This window comes from Lepisosteus oculatus, chromosome 6 (genome assembly GCF_040954835.1).
Source record: "Lepisosteus oculatus isolate fLepOcu1 chromosome 6, fLepOcu1.hap2, whole genome shotgun sequence".
NCBI classification, from domain to species: Eukaryota; Metazoa; Chordata; class Actinopteri; order Semionotiformes; family Lepisosteidae; genus Lepisosteus; species Lepisosteus oculatus.
This window is the reverse complement of record NC_090701.1, coordinates 41060472-41075166: the sequence shown is the minus strand read 5'-3', so window position 1 is coordinate 41075166 and position 14695 is coordinate 41060472. Positions and strand designations below refer to the sequence as shown.

The 14695-nt window shown below is 36.0% G+C and overlaps 1 protein-coding gene across 9 annotated transcripts in view; it reads left to right on the top strand.

Moving 5' to 3' along the window:
• Positions 1-8242: 8242 nt before the first annotated feature.
• Positions 8243-14695, top strand: part of myo3a (myosin IIIA) — a 95136-nt gene continuing 88683 nt past the window's right edge. For all 9 annotated transcript variants that reach the window (XM_015353915.2, XM_015353913.2, XM_069191273.1 and 6 more), the window contains exons 1-2: positions 8243-8358; positions 12788-12971. In XM_015353915.2, the coding sequence (XP_015209401.2) occupies positions 8300-8358; positions 12788-12971 (243 nt within the window). In that variant the 5' untranslated portion in view covers positions 8243-8299. The remainder of the gene's footprint in view (positions 8359-12787; positions 12972-14695) is intronic.

The window sequence follows — 14695 nt, the reverse complement described above, 5'->3', positions numbered from 1 at the left end:
CTTGTTAATTTACACAATAAACACATTTTAAAAATCATTGAAGTCATATATGTGGTAAAAGTTCTTTCCCCATGAAGATTCCCGCCATTCACGTGGAGGTTTAGTATCATTTTCATCAGTTGCAGCTACAGTAGATGTTCATTCACATTATGAGGGCTACTGTAGTAGGGCAGAAGAAACAACCTTTTAATAAGAATACTCTATACTAATATTGCAAGTATAATTACTTTGCATAACTTCCAAATGCAACTCGTTTTGTGTGGTAAGGTAATGCAGCTGCCTTCCTAAATAAACCTCCTCTAATTAATGAATAATGGAGGAAACTCAGATGATCAAAACACAGCGTCATGGTTCAGTGACACTTTATAGCCTCTTGGCTCTTCATCGAGTCATTATGGATTAGACTTGTGACAAGAACAGTGCTCCGTTCCAGAAGCTATTGTGCACTTACCGCTAGCATTTAAAAGACGCTTCCTTCAGCCCGGCCGCCATCCACATTCTTTAATTAGTGATACTCCCTCTTTTAGAAATAGAATGTGAGAAAGGCAATCCCATTGCAGCTTGCAATATTTATAAGAGATCGGCAGCATGGGTCATTTCAGGATACAGACAGAAGCCAGCCAGACTCTTTCAGTTGTTTTTTTTCTGGTTTTCTCCTCTTTAACCAATAAAAAGCGCATGTTTACCCCATTAATGAAACTTAAAAGTACCAGAGAGAACACCTGCAAATGAAACGCTTGAGGTTAGTGACACTTCCTGTCACTAAAAGATGTACAGTATGTACTGTAGGTGTGGGGAGCACATTGCAAAACCAAGCTGTGAGTACAGGTTTACTAATGTCTTTTTAGTAAATAACTTGTGGGTTCTTGGATTGATTGGCTATTTAACATAGGAGGATAATCTGTTTGTATGCTTAACCTTTTAAAATGTCTTTCTTTCAAGTATGGGATTATTAGAAAAACTTAAATTGGATCTTACCACAGGTTTAAAATGGGTACTGAATGAGAGTGCTTGACAGGGTTTGACATATGCTATAATAAAGTCAGTAGAAAATTTTGTGAACGTTCAGGTACATTTCTAAAGTATTTCTGATTACCTACAGAATGTGTTTATTACCGTTTAATTAATTGGTTTTTATTTTTTACATGAGGCTGAGTACAAGCCACATTGAAGTGAAATTTTCCTCTACAAATCAGTTAACATGAAATGAAATAAATACATTAAACAACACGACACAAAAAACTTTGAAAAATTAAAATAACTACTGAGGAGGAACTACTGTATTCTGCTAACAGAAAATGGAGCAGGTCAGACATGCATGGACATTTCTACTCAATAATTAACTTTCCACTTTGAGATGTGGTGACCCTAAGATCAGGCTTTGATTAAACAGGCATCACATACAGTACACATTATATTTAAGACATTTTATTAATTTTCAGGTAATAAGAGAACTTAAAGACACTGATATACAGTGAAGTTGCTAAGAAAGCATTATCTGCCTCCTACAAAACAGCACTCCCAGCCTAATATTAAGACAAATTAATTGTTGTTCAACATGTGGAAATACTCTTTCATTTTAATTGAAAGATGCATGATTTGTGGAAAACCCATCTTCTTGTGAATAGTAAGTACTGGATTAATTGAATCCTGGCGTTGCCCAATACTTTTCATACATAACTTTCAACTGCTATGTTCCATTTGGGTAGTGGGGTCATGCCGAAGGCTCGGACAGTCAAACCCTTGCTTCCAGCTGGTCAACATAAACCCACAGTAAAGCTGTGAGATATTTTCTACTTAAGGGTCCCTAGGTAGGAAGGTGGAGTTCAACGCTACTGAGGTGACTGAGTAAAGAAAGGAATATTAAATCCCATTGTACTGTATATGGTACTTGGATAAATCAAAAACCTCAATTCACTAAACCATGGACCACAAAGACTCCTGCTGTAAAACCTTTTTTTACACATTTGAAATCAATTGTCGCCACCCGAACACCAACAAACCCCAACCTCTCCCTATACAGTGTGTATCCCAAGCAAACATGATTCCACCCATGTGAGAATGGATTCACTAAGCCCTTAACAATTATCTTATTAATTAAATAATAATTATTAAACGTGTCACAGGTGTCCAAATCCTCCTTAACAGTCTCCAGTGACAGGTCAGCTGTAATTACAATCCTGACTACAGCTTACAATTGCATTTTATGTACAATAAACTATTCAAACTTCACAAAGCAGTAGAAAACTAATGTAAGTGTTCCACACAGGGAAATGATGATGATTTGTAAGGTTAATGGCCATATTGTATCTCGTCTTTTATTTTCATTTTCACAACAACTGCCAGATCAGTTTAATATTTTAAAATCATGATCACTGGGTCACCTAACAACGCTGATCTTCAACTAATCCAATCAGGCAAAATTGCCGCCATCCATCAGCCGGATATAATGCTTAATTTGCAAAATATGAATCGAGAATGAAAAGGTTACTGTATGTTTTTGGATTAATCTTGATTATGCTGCTTCTTACCAAAAACAAGCTGCTGCTTTAGTGAAATTGTCCCTGTACAGAAGAAATACAGTTACCTAACGCATGTCACATAGACTCACGGTAAAGCTGTTAAATGATTGCTACTTTAAGGCTGTGAAATCATTTTGCTACTTTTCCTTGGTTTTCTATCTACTTTCAAGTCACTGCTTTCATCATCTAATGGGAGGCTGCATGATGAGACATCTTAATGTTCTTGTCATGTGATATACCAATAGCTGCTATACAGCTATCTTAAGTGTCTGAGTTAATTATTTTGTAATATATAAAACAGACATATCAACATTTAAATGTGAAATTAATTTGTTCAATACCAAATCCATGTATTGTTTTAAAGAAAAATTTGGTTGTATAAAGATGTTATTGAAAATTAAAGAAATTCTTAAATGTTTTACTTTAGGACTCTAACAGAAACAGGATTAACAGGACCAACAGGATTTTAGCAGTAAGTGATGAATTAAAGAGGTCATATACTGTACAATTGTTTTCATATACAGTATACAGTAAAAAAGTGTATATATTAAGTGAGAATTGTCATTTGGGCTCTTTACTAATGACAATTGTACAGTATGTCAAAGCAAAGATTAAAATGAGGCAAAGATATTTCAGTTTTTGTTTCTGGCTAGTGCTGCACATACAGGACATGTTTAGCCATGTTAAAACAACAAAAAAACTTTTTTCAACCCCAAATACTGTACAATGTCTCAAATTCAAGTATTAGGACAAATTTACTCAAACTAAATTAAGCTATTTTGAAGTTAGTATTTGGCCACATAACACTTAGATACAATAAGTACGTCAAATCTTAATACTTACTGTACACTCTATAAACAGCTTCTTTTAGATTCAAACTAACAGAGAAAAGTGAGGAAAAAAGAGGAATTTATTTTAGACATAAAAGCTTATACGAGGGGCCAGAAGAGGATGGTGGTGTTTCTTTAAAGATGGCCCTCTAAGAGGGTTAAGTGCTGGTATAGTACAGTACATGTTACAGTGTTGACTGCTTGGGTATGATCATTTAAACACCATCTGTTAACATTTTGTAGTGAGTCGTGTGCAATGCTGTATGTGATAGACAATCTGGAAAACTAATTGTGCTTGCCAAAAACATTTCAGAAAAAATGGATCTTTGTCCTTGACCCTGTTTTAAACCAGATTTCCCTATGCTTACATTTCCTATGGCATTACATCATGTGATCTTTCCATTTCCCTTGGCTATACATAGGACAGGGCCTTTGTCTGCTTGAGTAGCCTCAGTGTGTATACAGTATCTTAATTTTTGTATTCTTAATCCCATGTTTTGTGCCACCTGTTTTGTCTGGATGTTAGCCAGTACCCTGCACAGCACCTCTTTGACCATTAAACTAATTGACAGTGTAAATATTTTAACAATTTCTGTGATATTATGTTACTTTTAGTCTTTAATAATACATAATTTAAGAAGTTCAGCCCACACTATTTGCTTGTCCCAATGTGAGCCTAGTCTGTCATGACTTCAGCCTGAGATGTGAAGGAAAGATACAGAATAATGTGGATTCTCTTTTAAAACTGTAAGTACATTACAGTATTTTTTTGTTTTGCAGCATTTCATGAGTTGCGTGACTTACTTTTAGTTGGTTAGCAAATAAATAAAACAACCAATGGTGATTTGTTAGCATTTTAAAACTTATTTGACATATTACCATTTAAGGATGCCCCTTGAACATACGTAGAACAGGCTGCCAAAATAGCATTTTAAAAATAAAGTGAATAAAAAATAACAGAGCAAGGGGAGAAGATTTCTGCTGTTACAAAATTCTTCTAAGTGAATATAATAGCAATAATTATGTTATATTTATTAAAAGATAAGATAAAATATGATAATTAAGTAACCGTCATAAGTGAAATATAAATGTCCAGGCAGATTTATTAGCATTAATAGGACAGGAATATACAGTATTTAAGAATTAAGATTTTTGAACATTAATACAATTAAAGTAGAAACCTAGTCTCTCACAATGTCATGTTTGATATTTTAGTATCCTGACCTTGCCAGAACAGCTTTATTTACAGAAACTGAATTACCCCAGTTTGTCGCTGCCTCTGTTTATAAAATAGCTGAAAATTCCTGTTGTACATTTATTAGTTGCAAGTAGCAGCCTGGGGAGTGGTTATAAATGAATGCATGGCCTCTGCCTGTATAGTCACTCTGGCCCAGGGCAGATCTTTTACTCACTGTTCATCAGATTCACATACAGGTCAGTAGCTTCTTCTGCGGCAATTACTTACATAACTAACAATACAGGAACAACAAGGAAAGGCGTGATCATAGCTAGTTTTAGTCATTGTTTTATTTATGTTTAAAATGTAGAAAACGAAATAGCAGTACAATATATCTCAAAACAGCTGACTAATATCTGAAATGTGTTGGAATGTAGATTCTGAGGAGCGTATGCTTACCCTTTGTGGTGTTATTTTATTCTCAGTACAGAAAATATATATATCCTTTTTTAAGTTAAGGTTTTAGAGGACCTTACACCAAGATTAACGGAGGAGTATTTTCTGATGTCTCCGCAAAGATACAATGTATTGGGTAATTCATGAAGCCTGCTCACAGTGTGCCAAGTCAATCATTAAAATTTTATTTTGGAAGTATTGTTTTCTTGTTTCTTTTGAACAGAAGATGTCAAGTATCGTAGGAAAGTAAGAGTAAATACATATTTTAATTTCATCATGCCTATTATATATTGCATATATTGTATAGGTATTCAAGATGTTATTTGGGAATAGATAAAAGTTGGAGATTTCACAGCAGTGAAAAGTGCTACAGAAAGACTATAAAAATGAAATTTAGTGCCTAGACATTTATTCCTTTCAAGGAAACTACTGTTGGACATACAGTATGTATGGCACACTGCCAAAATTAAATCATGTTTTAAAGAATATGACTATGAGTATTCTGGCTGGCTGAATGCCTCATTCTTAGTCCAAAACCTCTAGCTACCAATCAATCCATTCAAATAAAGCATGCATAGAAAATAATTACTGTAAGTAATCAAATCACTAACTACAGGCTCACAAGAAAAAGAACCTGACTAATGATGAGTGGATATGACATTTTATAGATGGTACATTTAAGAAAATGTTTGATTTCAGCAAATCAATATTTATCATGAAAAAGCCTGACATTACTTGTTGATAATGAATGAATTTGATTCCTCAGAAATCATCACTATTGTGGCTTTGTCACGATTTGTTGTTATTATGGAGCAGCAGGATCTGTGAACTGCAAGCTGTATCACAGTTCACCATATGGACAGTTAACAGCAAACTGTCGCCAAAAACATTTTTTGGGGTAAATTCACTCCCTGGTTTTATTAGGTTAATATTTCTCTAAATTATTTAAATACTTAATAATGCTCTTACAGAATTATGTGAAGGAATCTAATTTTATTTAAGTCGTGTTATACTTTCAATTTTTTCTCAAGGTATTTGCACAGAGAATGGCTGTACAGTGAGGTCTGTACTCCAGTGCTCTGGAACATCATCGTAAAATAATTCAGTGACTCCGCCACAAAGGGTACTTTTAAATCCTTGCACTTAAAGAGTGTGCTGTCCTAATTTTCCTTGTTCATACATATTTTTGTGCCTTTTACGTTGTGAATAGACTTCATCACTGAATACAGAGTCGATCTGTTTGGCACATCAAAAATGTTTAAGCAGTGCTGTGATTCGCCAGTTCTAATTGGCTGATATGATTCATGTTTTTGTGTTACGAGTTGTAAAGTGTTGCTAGCAGAAGAAACTCACTTGGTAATTGTTTGGCAATTGTCAAGGAATTTAACTTTAAACTTTGAATGAAAAGCAGCTGGGAGATGAAAGATACTGTACATCAGGTCTTGATTGTGCGACAGATGCAGAGCCTTAGAGAACTGAAATAGGCAGTTCAAAAAACAGCTTGTGGGAAACATTATAGAAATATCTGTTTTTGACACTGCCATAATAAAATCAACTATAAGAAGCTATTTTTTCCATATTTTTGTTGTCTGATTCATCTTACTAAAAGTTAACAGATGGTATGTTGAAGACAAATGTGCTCTATGCTTATAAACCCTCTCTCACCTGCCTCACCAAACCCTTCACACCATGTGTACCGGTGGCATTAGCTAAATATTTACAATTTTCTGTCCATAGACATAAACGTCTAAGACACTTCAACACATTTGATACTGTAGCCCTCATTTAGGAAAGCCTTGAGGCAGAACAACAAGTAAGATAAGGCACGCTTAAAAGGTACAGTGCTCACATAAGGGCATGTTTTGACTGCGTAGTCTATGGAACAGACTGTGTTTGTCATTATGTTACATCTCCTGTTTCACTATATGCTGTTGCCTATAGACAGTTAATTCATTATTAATCTGCCTGTTAGTTAGTACAGCAGGCTGTCTGCAGCTCTGGTGCACGTGTTTCATTAAGGCCTGCGGATATCTGGTCTTGTGGCAGAAGCATTTTTTAAAATTAAATCTTTCTTCAAATAGGGTGGGAAAATCCTTTCAGTGGATTCTCAATTTGTTTGACGTGCAAAAGGTCTGCTCTACGTCTATGTCACGGTGTTTCTACTCTTGATATATTGTAGAATTAGAGAAGACAAAAAACTGAACACTAACAGGACACCCATAAAAGTTCTCCTGCCGCGTCGCCACCTGTTCGTAGACCTTATTGGGAATTCTTGAAAGACACAACCCTTGCATCATCCTTTTATAGATCATGGCCTACAGAATTCCCCTGGCCCGAAAATCTTGGTGTGTAATGAGTCCTGGTCTGGATTACAATATTGTTGCACATCAGCCCGAACCCGGTTCGACAAGAGAGGACAGTGACAGAGAATAGGCAGGAGGCAGGTCTGCAGCTTCACAGAGTTCGAGGTTTAATTGCACTTTTAGTTACAGAGGTGTGCTGTTCACCAGGGAGAGATAAGGTGGAGAGACAGGGGATGTGTAATTTTCCGCTAAGGTGGTTTTTCTTCTATAGGGTACAGTGGAGGGGAGAGAATCTGCTGCTCCAGGTCATGGGGCAACGGCACAGTCCAGAACTCCAGGAGGGAGCGAAATGCTACAGTATTTTATCAAAGTATTTGCTACTTGAGTTCTTAGTCTATCTGAACGTGGCCCGGATAATTTTGCACGCACTGCATTAGCAAATGCACACCGAACTTGCCAATGCATGACCATGATTTTAACTGGAGGTTTTTGTTTTCCATATGCAATAAAGTGCAGAATGAATATAAAGTGTAAACAGGGGGCATTAGCATTGCTGCCTCACAGCACTGAGGCCCTGGGTTTAATTCCTGTGCTATCTGTGTGGCGTAAACAATTGACTCTGGTGTCTATGTGTGATGGACTGGCTTCCCATCCAGTGTGTATCCTGCGATGCACCTGTTGCCTGCCTGGGATAGGCTCCTTGCTCCTCCCATGATCCTGGATGGATGGATCAAATATTTTTTTTAAAAAGCACAGGGTTTTGTACTATGATGATTTACATGAATGAGCCTCTGAGAAGCAAACCGTATTTTTAGTGGCCTTAACCAGCTTTGGTTTGCATGAATGGTGGCTAAATGAGGAAAGGCTCATGTCGCAACCCTTGTTAATTCCTTTTAATCTTGAACTATCTTCAAGTACTTAGCCCTGCTTCTAAAGCTACGTGGGGGACTGCTATGGAGATCTGTGCAAGTCTCCGTCTCCAGCTTTCACACTGAATGAAAGCAGTTCTACATGTTAAAGGACCTGGGAGGCACAGATCATCTTATAAAAGTGCTATTTGGAAAGACAATGTAAGTGAATACTTTAGATATGCTGTATATACACAGTTGTAAATTCCATGTTTATCTGATTTTTTTGAAGATGGAAGAAGCACAAATAACATGAAGTAGTGTGCAAAATGTTTACCATAAGCTGTTGTATTATCTATAGTATTTATGCCCTACTTTGGGTTTTTTTGAAGAAAATTGTGTTTTTTTTATATTGTGCTATGAACCTGCTAATTGCACTACTACAAACTATATACTTTATTGTTTATTTTTAAAGGTTTGTGGTCTGTGGATCTTCTGAATCAGTGAACCTAACTCAATCATCTAGAGTATTGTGTTTTTTAACTGTAAAAAGTTTATAGATAGAATTGAATGTGCTCAGTAGGGTTGAATGGAAGAAATACTGACTAATTTGCTGATGTCTGTGATAGTTTTTTAAATCAGGATGATGATGAAAAACAAGCAGCATTTCTTAAAGTTCTACACATTAATTAATTTAAAATATTGGTTGCTTTGTTTACCCTCTTGCAGTTTAAAACAATACTGGTGTTAGGAATTTCACAGCAGGCAGTCCAGAGTAAGCTTTAAGGTCTACACAAATCTTTATCCCCTGGCAGATTTGCATTTTTACATGCATGGTACAGCAGAAGAAATCTGTGTGAAGCACCTTACTTTGACTTTAAGATGAAGCAAAACCAACAGGTGTGACTCGTAATGTAGTTTTCTATCAATAATACTCCTACACCACTAACATTTATACTTTGTCCATAGTGGATTTGTTTGTAAACTTGATCATGTGAACTGTGCTCTCAGCAGGCAAGAAATTCCAAAAGGCTCATGGTAAATCCTGATAAAATTTCTTCCTGGATTTTTTTATTGTTTATTTTCTGTTTTCTGTTTTTTTGTTGTTTTTTTTTACAGGTTTTTGTTATGAGAGAGCAATTATGTATTGAGTATATATGCAGTATATATTCTCACGTTGTAAAAGAAAAACAAACATTAGGAACAAAAAATAGTATAAACTAATTTAGTTTAATCCATAAATGATTTAAACTGCAAGAGGGTGGCATGGTGGAGCAGTGGTTAGCATTGATGCCTTGCAGTGCTGGGGCCCTGGGTTTAGTTCCAGACCCAGCGTAATGTCTGTGTGGAGTTTGTATGTTCTCCGTGTGTTCATGTGGGTTTCCTCTGTGTCCTCTGGTTCACTCTTACAGTCCAAAGACAACCTGGTAGGTAAATTGGCTAATAGAAAGTGGATAGATAAATAGAAGTATTGTATCAATGAAGTAGGTGGTGTTGCTGTGATTTTATATTGTTTTTTTCACCCTTTAGACTTTCCTCTGTTTAAAATGAAAACTAATAATGGTGTGCAAAAACAGCTTATTGATTTGTGGTATTTATTGATGTTGGTAGAACTTCAGTTATCATCATGGGTAGTGGTAAAAATTGAAAGAGAGCTAAATCTGCTCAGACAGAAGATGCTAATACTTGTGTATGCAAATTCACAGATATGTGCACAGTATATACTAAAATAATTTGGAAATACTAGTTTTCCAAAGATCCAAAGTTTTCTCTGCTAAGAATTTCTTATTTGTCAGCAGACTACAGGGGTGGTTAAGATACTGAACTGGATAGGGGTGGCATCAGAGTCTGGGTGAGGCACTGCTTTTACACCGTTGTGCAAGAAACATTGCCCAGATTGCTTCAGTACATGATCCATCTGTATAAACAGGCACAAATGATCAATCAAATCATCAGCATTACTTGAACTTACTCTTCATGATCCTTTTTCCGCAGTCCTAACCATTTCTTGAATGTGAAATAACAAAACTGTTTGAGCACACCAACAAAATCAAGATGTTCTTGTTCTACAGTACATGCATTAAAGGACTGGTTGTTTGTTTTACTCTCATATAAACAAAGTCACAGCTCAGAGACGCCATAACGTGTAAGGACCAAATAAAGATTGCCAAATCTGGAAACACTACTGAACCACAACACATAAAGCTGCTCACACAACTGGGCGACCTGTAAGAGCCATAAACAGTCATCAGTCATTTTGCGGATAAAAATGAAAACCACCCATCTGTGTATTAGCAAAGCAAGGAGCTTTCTGATGAATCAGGCACTTTTGTATTATGTAGCCACAGCATAGCCATGAAACACACTCTGTGCTAAGGGCCAACTACAGTATATAAAGACTGACAGCGTGACCTCCTGTCATTTGGAACCTTCATTATGGCCCCAGCTGTCTGAACATGATAAGAAAGAAAGTACACTCTTTAAGCAACATCTATCACTTCTGATTTATTGATGCCATGGTGCTTATAACATAAAAGTAGAATTTCCTTTCAGCATTGCTAATTTCTATTCTGATCTCAAATAATCTCGAAAGACACCTGCAGGTACCCGTGCCTTTCTGAACGTGTCTCCAGTGAGTTTGTGCTTTTGGGTACAGGCTAGCAGTGTAAAGTAAACAAGCTAATTGTAAGTCCTTTATGTAACATATTTTAATAAAGGAGGATAAGCTCTTTACACAGACTCTCTTGTTTACTTTTCATAACCTTTAAAGAGTAGCCATTAGGCTTTTATTTTTTAAAGCCCTCGTTCTTTCAGTTTACCAGGGGAAATTATGAAGTCATTTTCAACTGTTTTATACAGTCAGTAACAGCATATTTCTGTAGAGCCTCTGTTTTAAAGGACAGAAGGCCAGTAGTGGTTTCTTCTTATTATATGTGTTTGCTTTTTTTTGTTGAGATGACTCATACTGCTGCATTTAAGCACTGGATCATGAAGTCATTTTAAAGCATCACTGCATCATAATGTTGCATTATCATTGTCTGCAGGTTTGGGAGCACCATATACACCAGAACTGTTAAATGTTTAACAGCTATTAGCAGACACTGTCTTTGAACCACTGCTATTTTCATTGTTTATTCATGGCTCATGCTTTTCGGAAGTAAAGGCCATGTCTCTCATGGCAAGAGTCTGGATGTCTTACTCCTGCCAGAAGACACCCCATACTGCATATCATCTTTTATTACCAGCCCAAAGAGAAAGAGAGGAACCCTGACACCAGCTCTCTGTAGGTGTTGGAGTCTTACAATTATAGGATACACTTCTTTACCCAAACGCTTGCAAGAGAATGGGTATACAAGGTACCCAGCCATGTAGTTGAGGCCAATACTTTGACTTCCTTCAAGAAACAACTGGATGAGACCCTTAATACACTATTGACAACAAACAAGTATGGGTATGGGTTATTAGAGAACCTCGCGCCTGACGTGGGGCACGAACCCACTTCCCTGAGATTATGAGTCTCATGCTTTACCAATAGAGTTAGTCGGGGCACAAGTATATGAGTATACACAGTGTATATTTAAGATATTCAGAAGTATGTAAATCTAACAGACTGGTGTCAAGGGTGATGGGAGCAGTGCTGTGCTCCAACCAACCTTGAGTTTTGTGCTTCCCAAGACATGCTTCTGCCTGCTATGATCCTCACCTGGAAAAGTGACTTCCTGAAAATAGTTGGGGAAGATAAATATATCACCACTTTTAAATCCTCTCTGCCTGTTTTTAAAATGAAAATAGATGGGGTAGATAAATATATCACCACTTTTATATCCTCTCAGCCTTTTTTAAAAATTTTTAATTTCTGTACAACATGGCTAAATGGTTTATTATGTCAAAGTACCTCCTCTGCGTACAGCTCACAGAACATGTCAGCTTTGAAATACGAATGAAAAGTTTCACACACCCAAGCCTCCTATTGAAGGACATAATTAAAACAAACACCTATAGTTTATATAGTTTAAAATATGATACGTACTGTACAGTAATAAAGCTAATTCATTAGTGAGCCAAAAAGAGAAAGCTATATTTGCTCGTAGGCAGATTAAAAAGAAATATTGGCAGCTGACTCTTGAAACTGATCTGTATGAACACTTCTGGACTTAATAAATAATTCATTTAAACATCTGACAGTGATCAGCAATTTGTACAAAATTCCAAATGCTGCTCACACTTTTTGCACAGAACACGAGTCAACATTACAGAAAAAAATGTACACCCTTTACATCTCAAATTGAAGTGCCATTTTTTAAAAAACACCTGAAAGAGTGTTCCTGCACAGGGTTTAAAGCTAACAGCAGTACCTACCATAGTTTGCCTACAGGACACGGACAATTTAAATACCAAATTCTCCTTTAACCTTTTTAGTGTTCAGACAAGTGCTTTGGAGGATAAATATATTAAAAGCTTGCTGTCATTCTAAGTGAATACTTTGTGTTGTCGTAAACATAGGAAGGAAAATTCTACAGGAAAACAATATTTACGAGATCCTTTAAAATCAGAGTTGGGGGGAATTAGCCCGGGCAAATAATTTTAAACTGACCATGAGCGGAAAAATTCCATCCCCCCTGGATGACAATATTAACTTTTCCCGTTCTAGGAGATCACTCTTGAAGATGTTTCCGGTATCTGGGAAATCGATTGTCTTTGACAACTTTCCTGATCCTTCTGACACTTGGGAAATAATTGAAACAATTGGCAAAGGGACGTATGGTAAAGTCTTCAAAGTACTGAACAAGACCAGCGGAAGCAAAGCAGCAGTCAAAGTCCTGGATCCAATCCATGTACGTAAGTCAAGGGTTCTATTAAATGAACAGTATGAGAATTCAAATAGAATATTATTTTGCACATTTTCAAGTAAGAGCTAATACTTCTTCTTTAAAAAGAAGAAATAATTCTTCTTTTACATGCCAAGAGCTTTATATAGAAATCTACTTTTGAGATTTTTTCCAAACCTTTTGATGACAGTGACTGTACTACGTACTATGTACTGTACAATACTATATTACTATGTACTATAGTTTTTTTCCTGAAACAAATGGATTCAAAATATTTTGCACCTGATGACAGATCAATTTTGTCAATCAGCAAGGTTTGCTCCCTTTCCCTAAAATACAGTGATGTATCGAAAATGTTCAACTGAAACGTAAAAGCAGTTGTAAAAAATTAAATGTACCGGAAAATACTATATTTTGTGTATATTGTGTAGTTTCATCTATCCCAAAAACAAGGAAATTGTGTTTTTGGTTTACCAGTTTAAGGATGATTTCTCCACTCCAAAAATTGTCTTTCTGGTATTGTAACACCTACAGTACAGTAAGTGTTCTGCAATCAACAATTTACCTCCTTCATTCTTCACAAGCATTACCATAGGAGTGTTTTCTGATGGTACTAATACACATTCAAAGTGTGTATTAGAAAAGACAGATTCAGAATCTTAACTGACTTTAAGTTGGATATTTTATTGGTAAACATGCATTTTATATATATTCTGTGTGAAAATTATAAAGGAAATCTATACTCCTTCAGTCCCCAGTAACATACTGAATATAGATTGTCATACAGTTTTCGCTGACATGCATTATGAAGAATAATTATGAATTTTCAGTTCTGAGTGCATGATCTAATATTAGCCTCTAAATCATGAAGCACTGGATCTTCCAATTTGTATAAAATATCTTTTGAAGGAGATTTTATTTTGTATTCATTAAATGCAAGACAATTTCAATTAACTGACCCTTTCAAGGCCTTCAAGATTTAGATGAAAAATAACAGAATGAGCGTGTCAATACCCAGGTGACAGCTTGGGCTTTCAAATTATGGAGAAATACTACAGTATATGTAGTCAGGATTCAAAATGATAAATACTTGTATCTGTAACTGATTTTTCGCACAAACCTTGGCAAGGCATGGTTATTAACCTTCCTGTAATAACACACACTAGTATCTAGAATATAAGAGCACAGACTCTTTGCAGTTTAATTTACTGAAGTCTTTGTTATTCATTGCAAATGTGTTCATGTGTAGTGATGCCTGCTACTTATTTGAGTGTTTAATGGTTAGGAAACTTTGGGTTGATTTACATGAATTGAAAGTCCTTAATTTCTGCTTCATCATTCCAGCAAACCTTTGGTTTAGTGTGAATCTTTTAAATGAAATTTATATGAAAAGAATGCTTTCTAAACATCTGGGGTTTAGGTATCTGAAGATTTTTTCTCCCTTTGCCCTGTACTGTAGAACAGCTGTCAGCTTCAGTTACACGCTCACCTTCATTGCTGACTTCATCTATACATCTGTCCTGGAGCTCTGATCATCTTTTAATAAAAACAGGTGTTTAGAAAACAGATCATACTTCATCAGCACCAAAATAGTACAGTTCATTTGAGATTAATTTTTACCCTGCAAGCGCCATGTGTAGCAGTTTTAATTCTTGAATGCAGTTGTATGTAACAGACAGGTGTGCGAAATCAGATCAAATGAAAGGTGTGTGTTAATTATTAACTCTCTC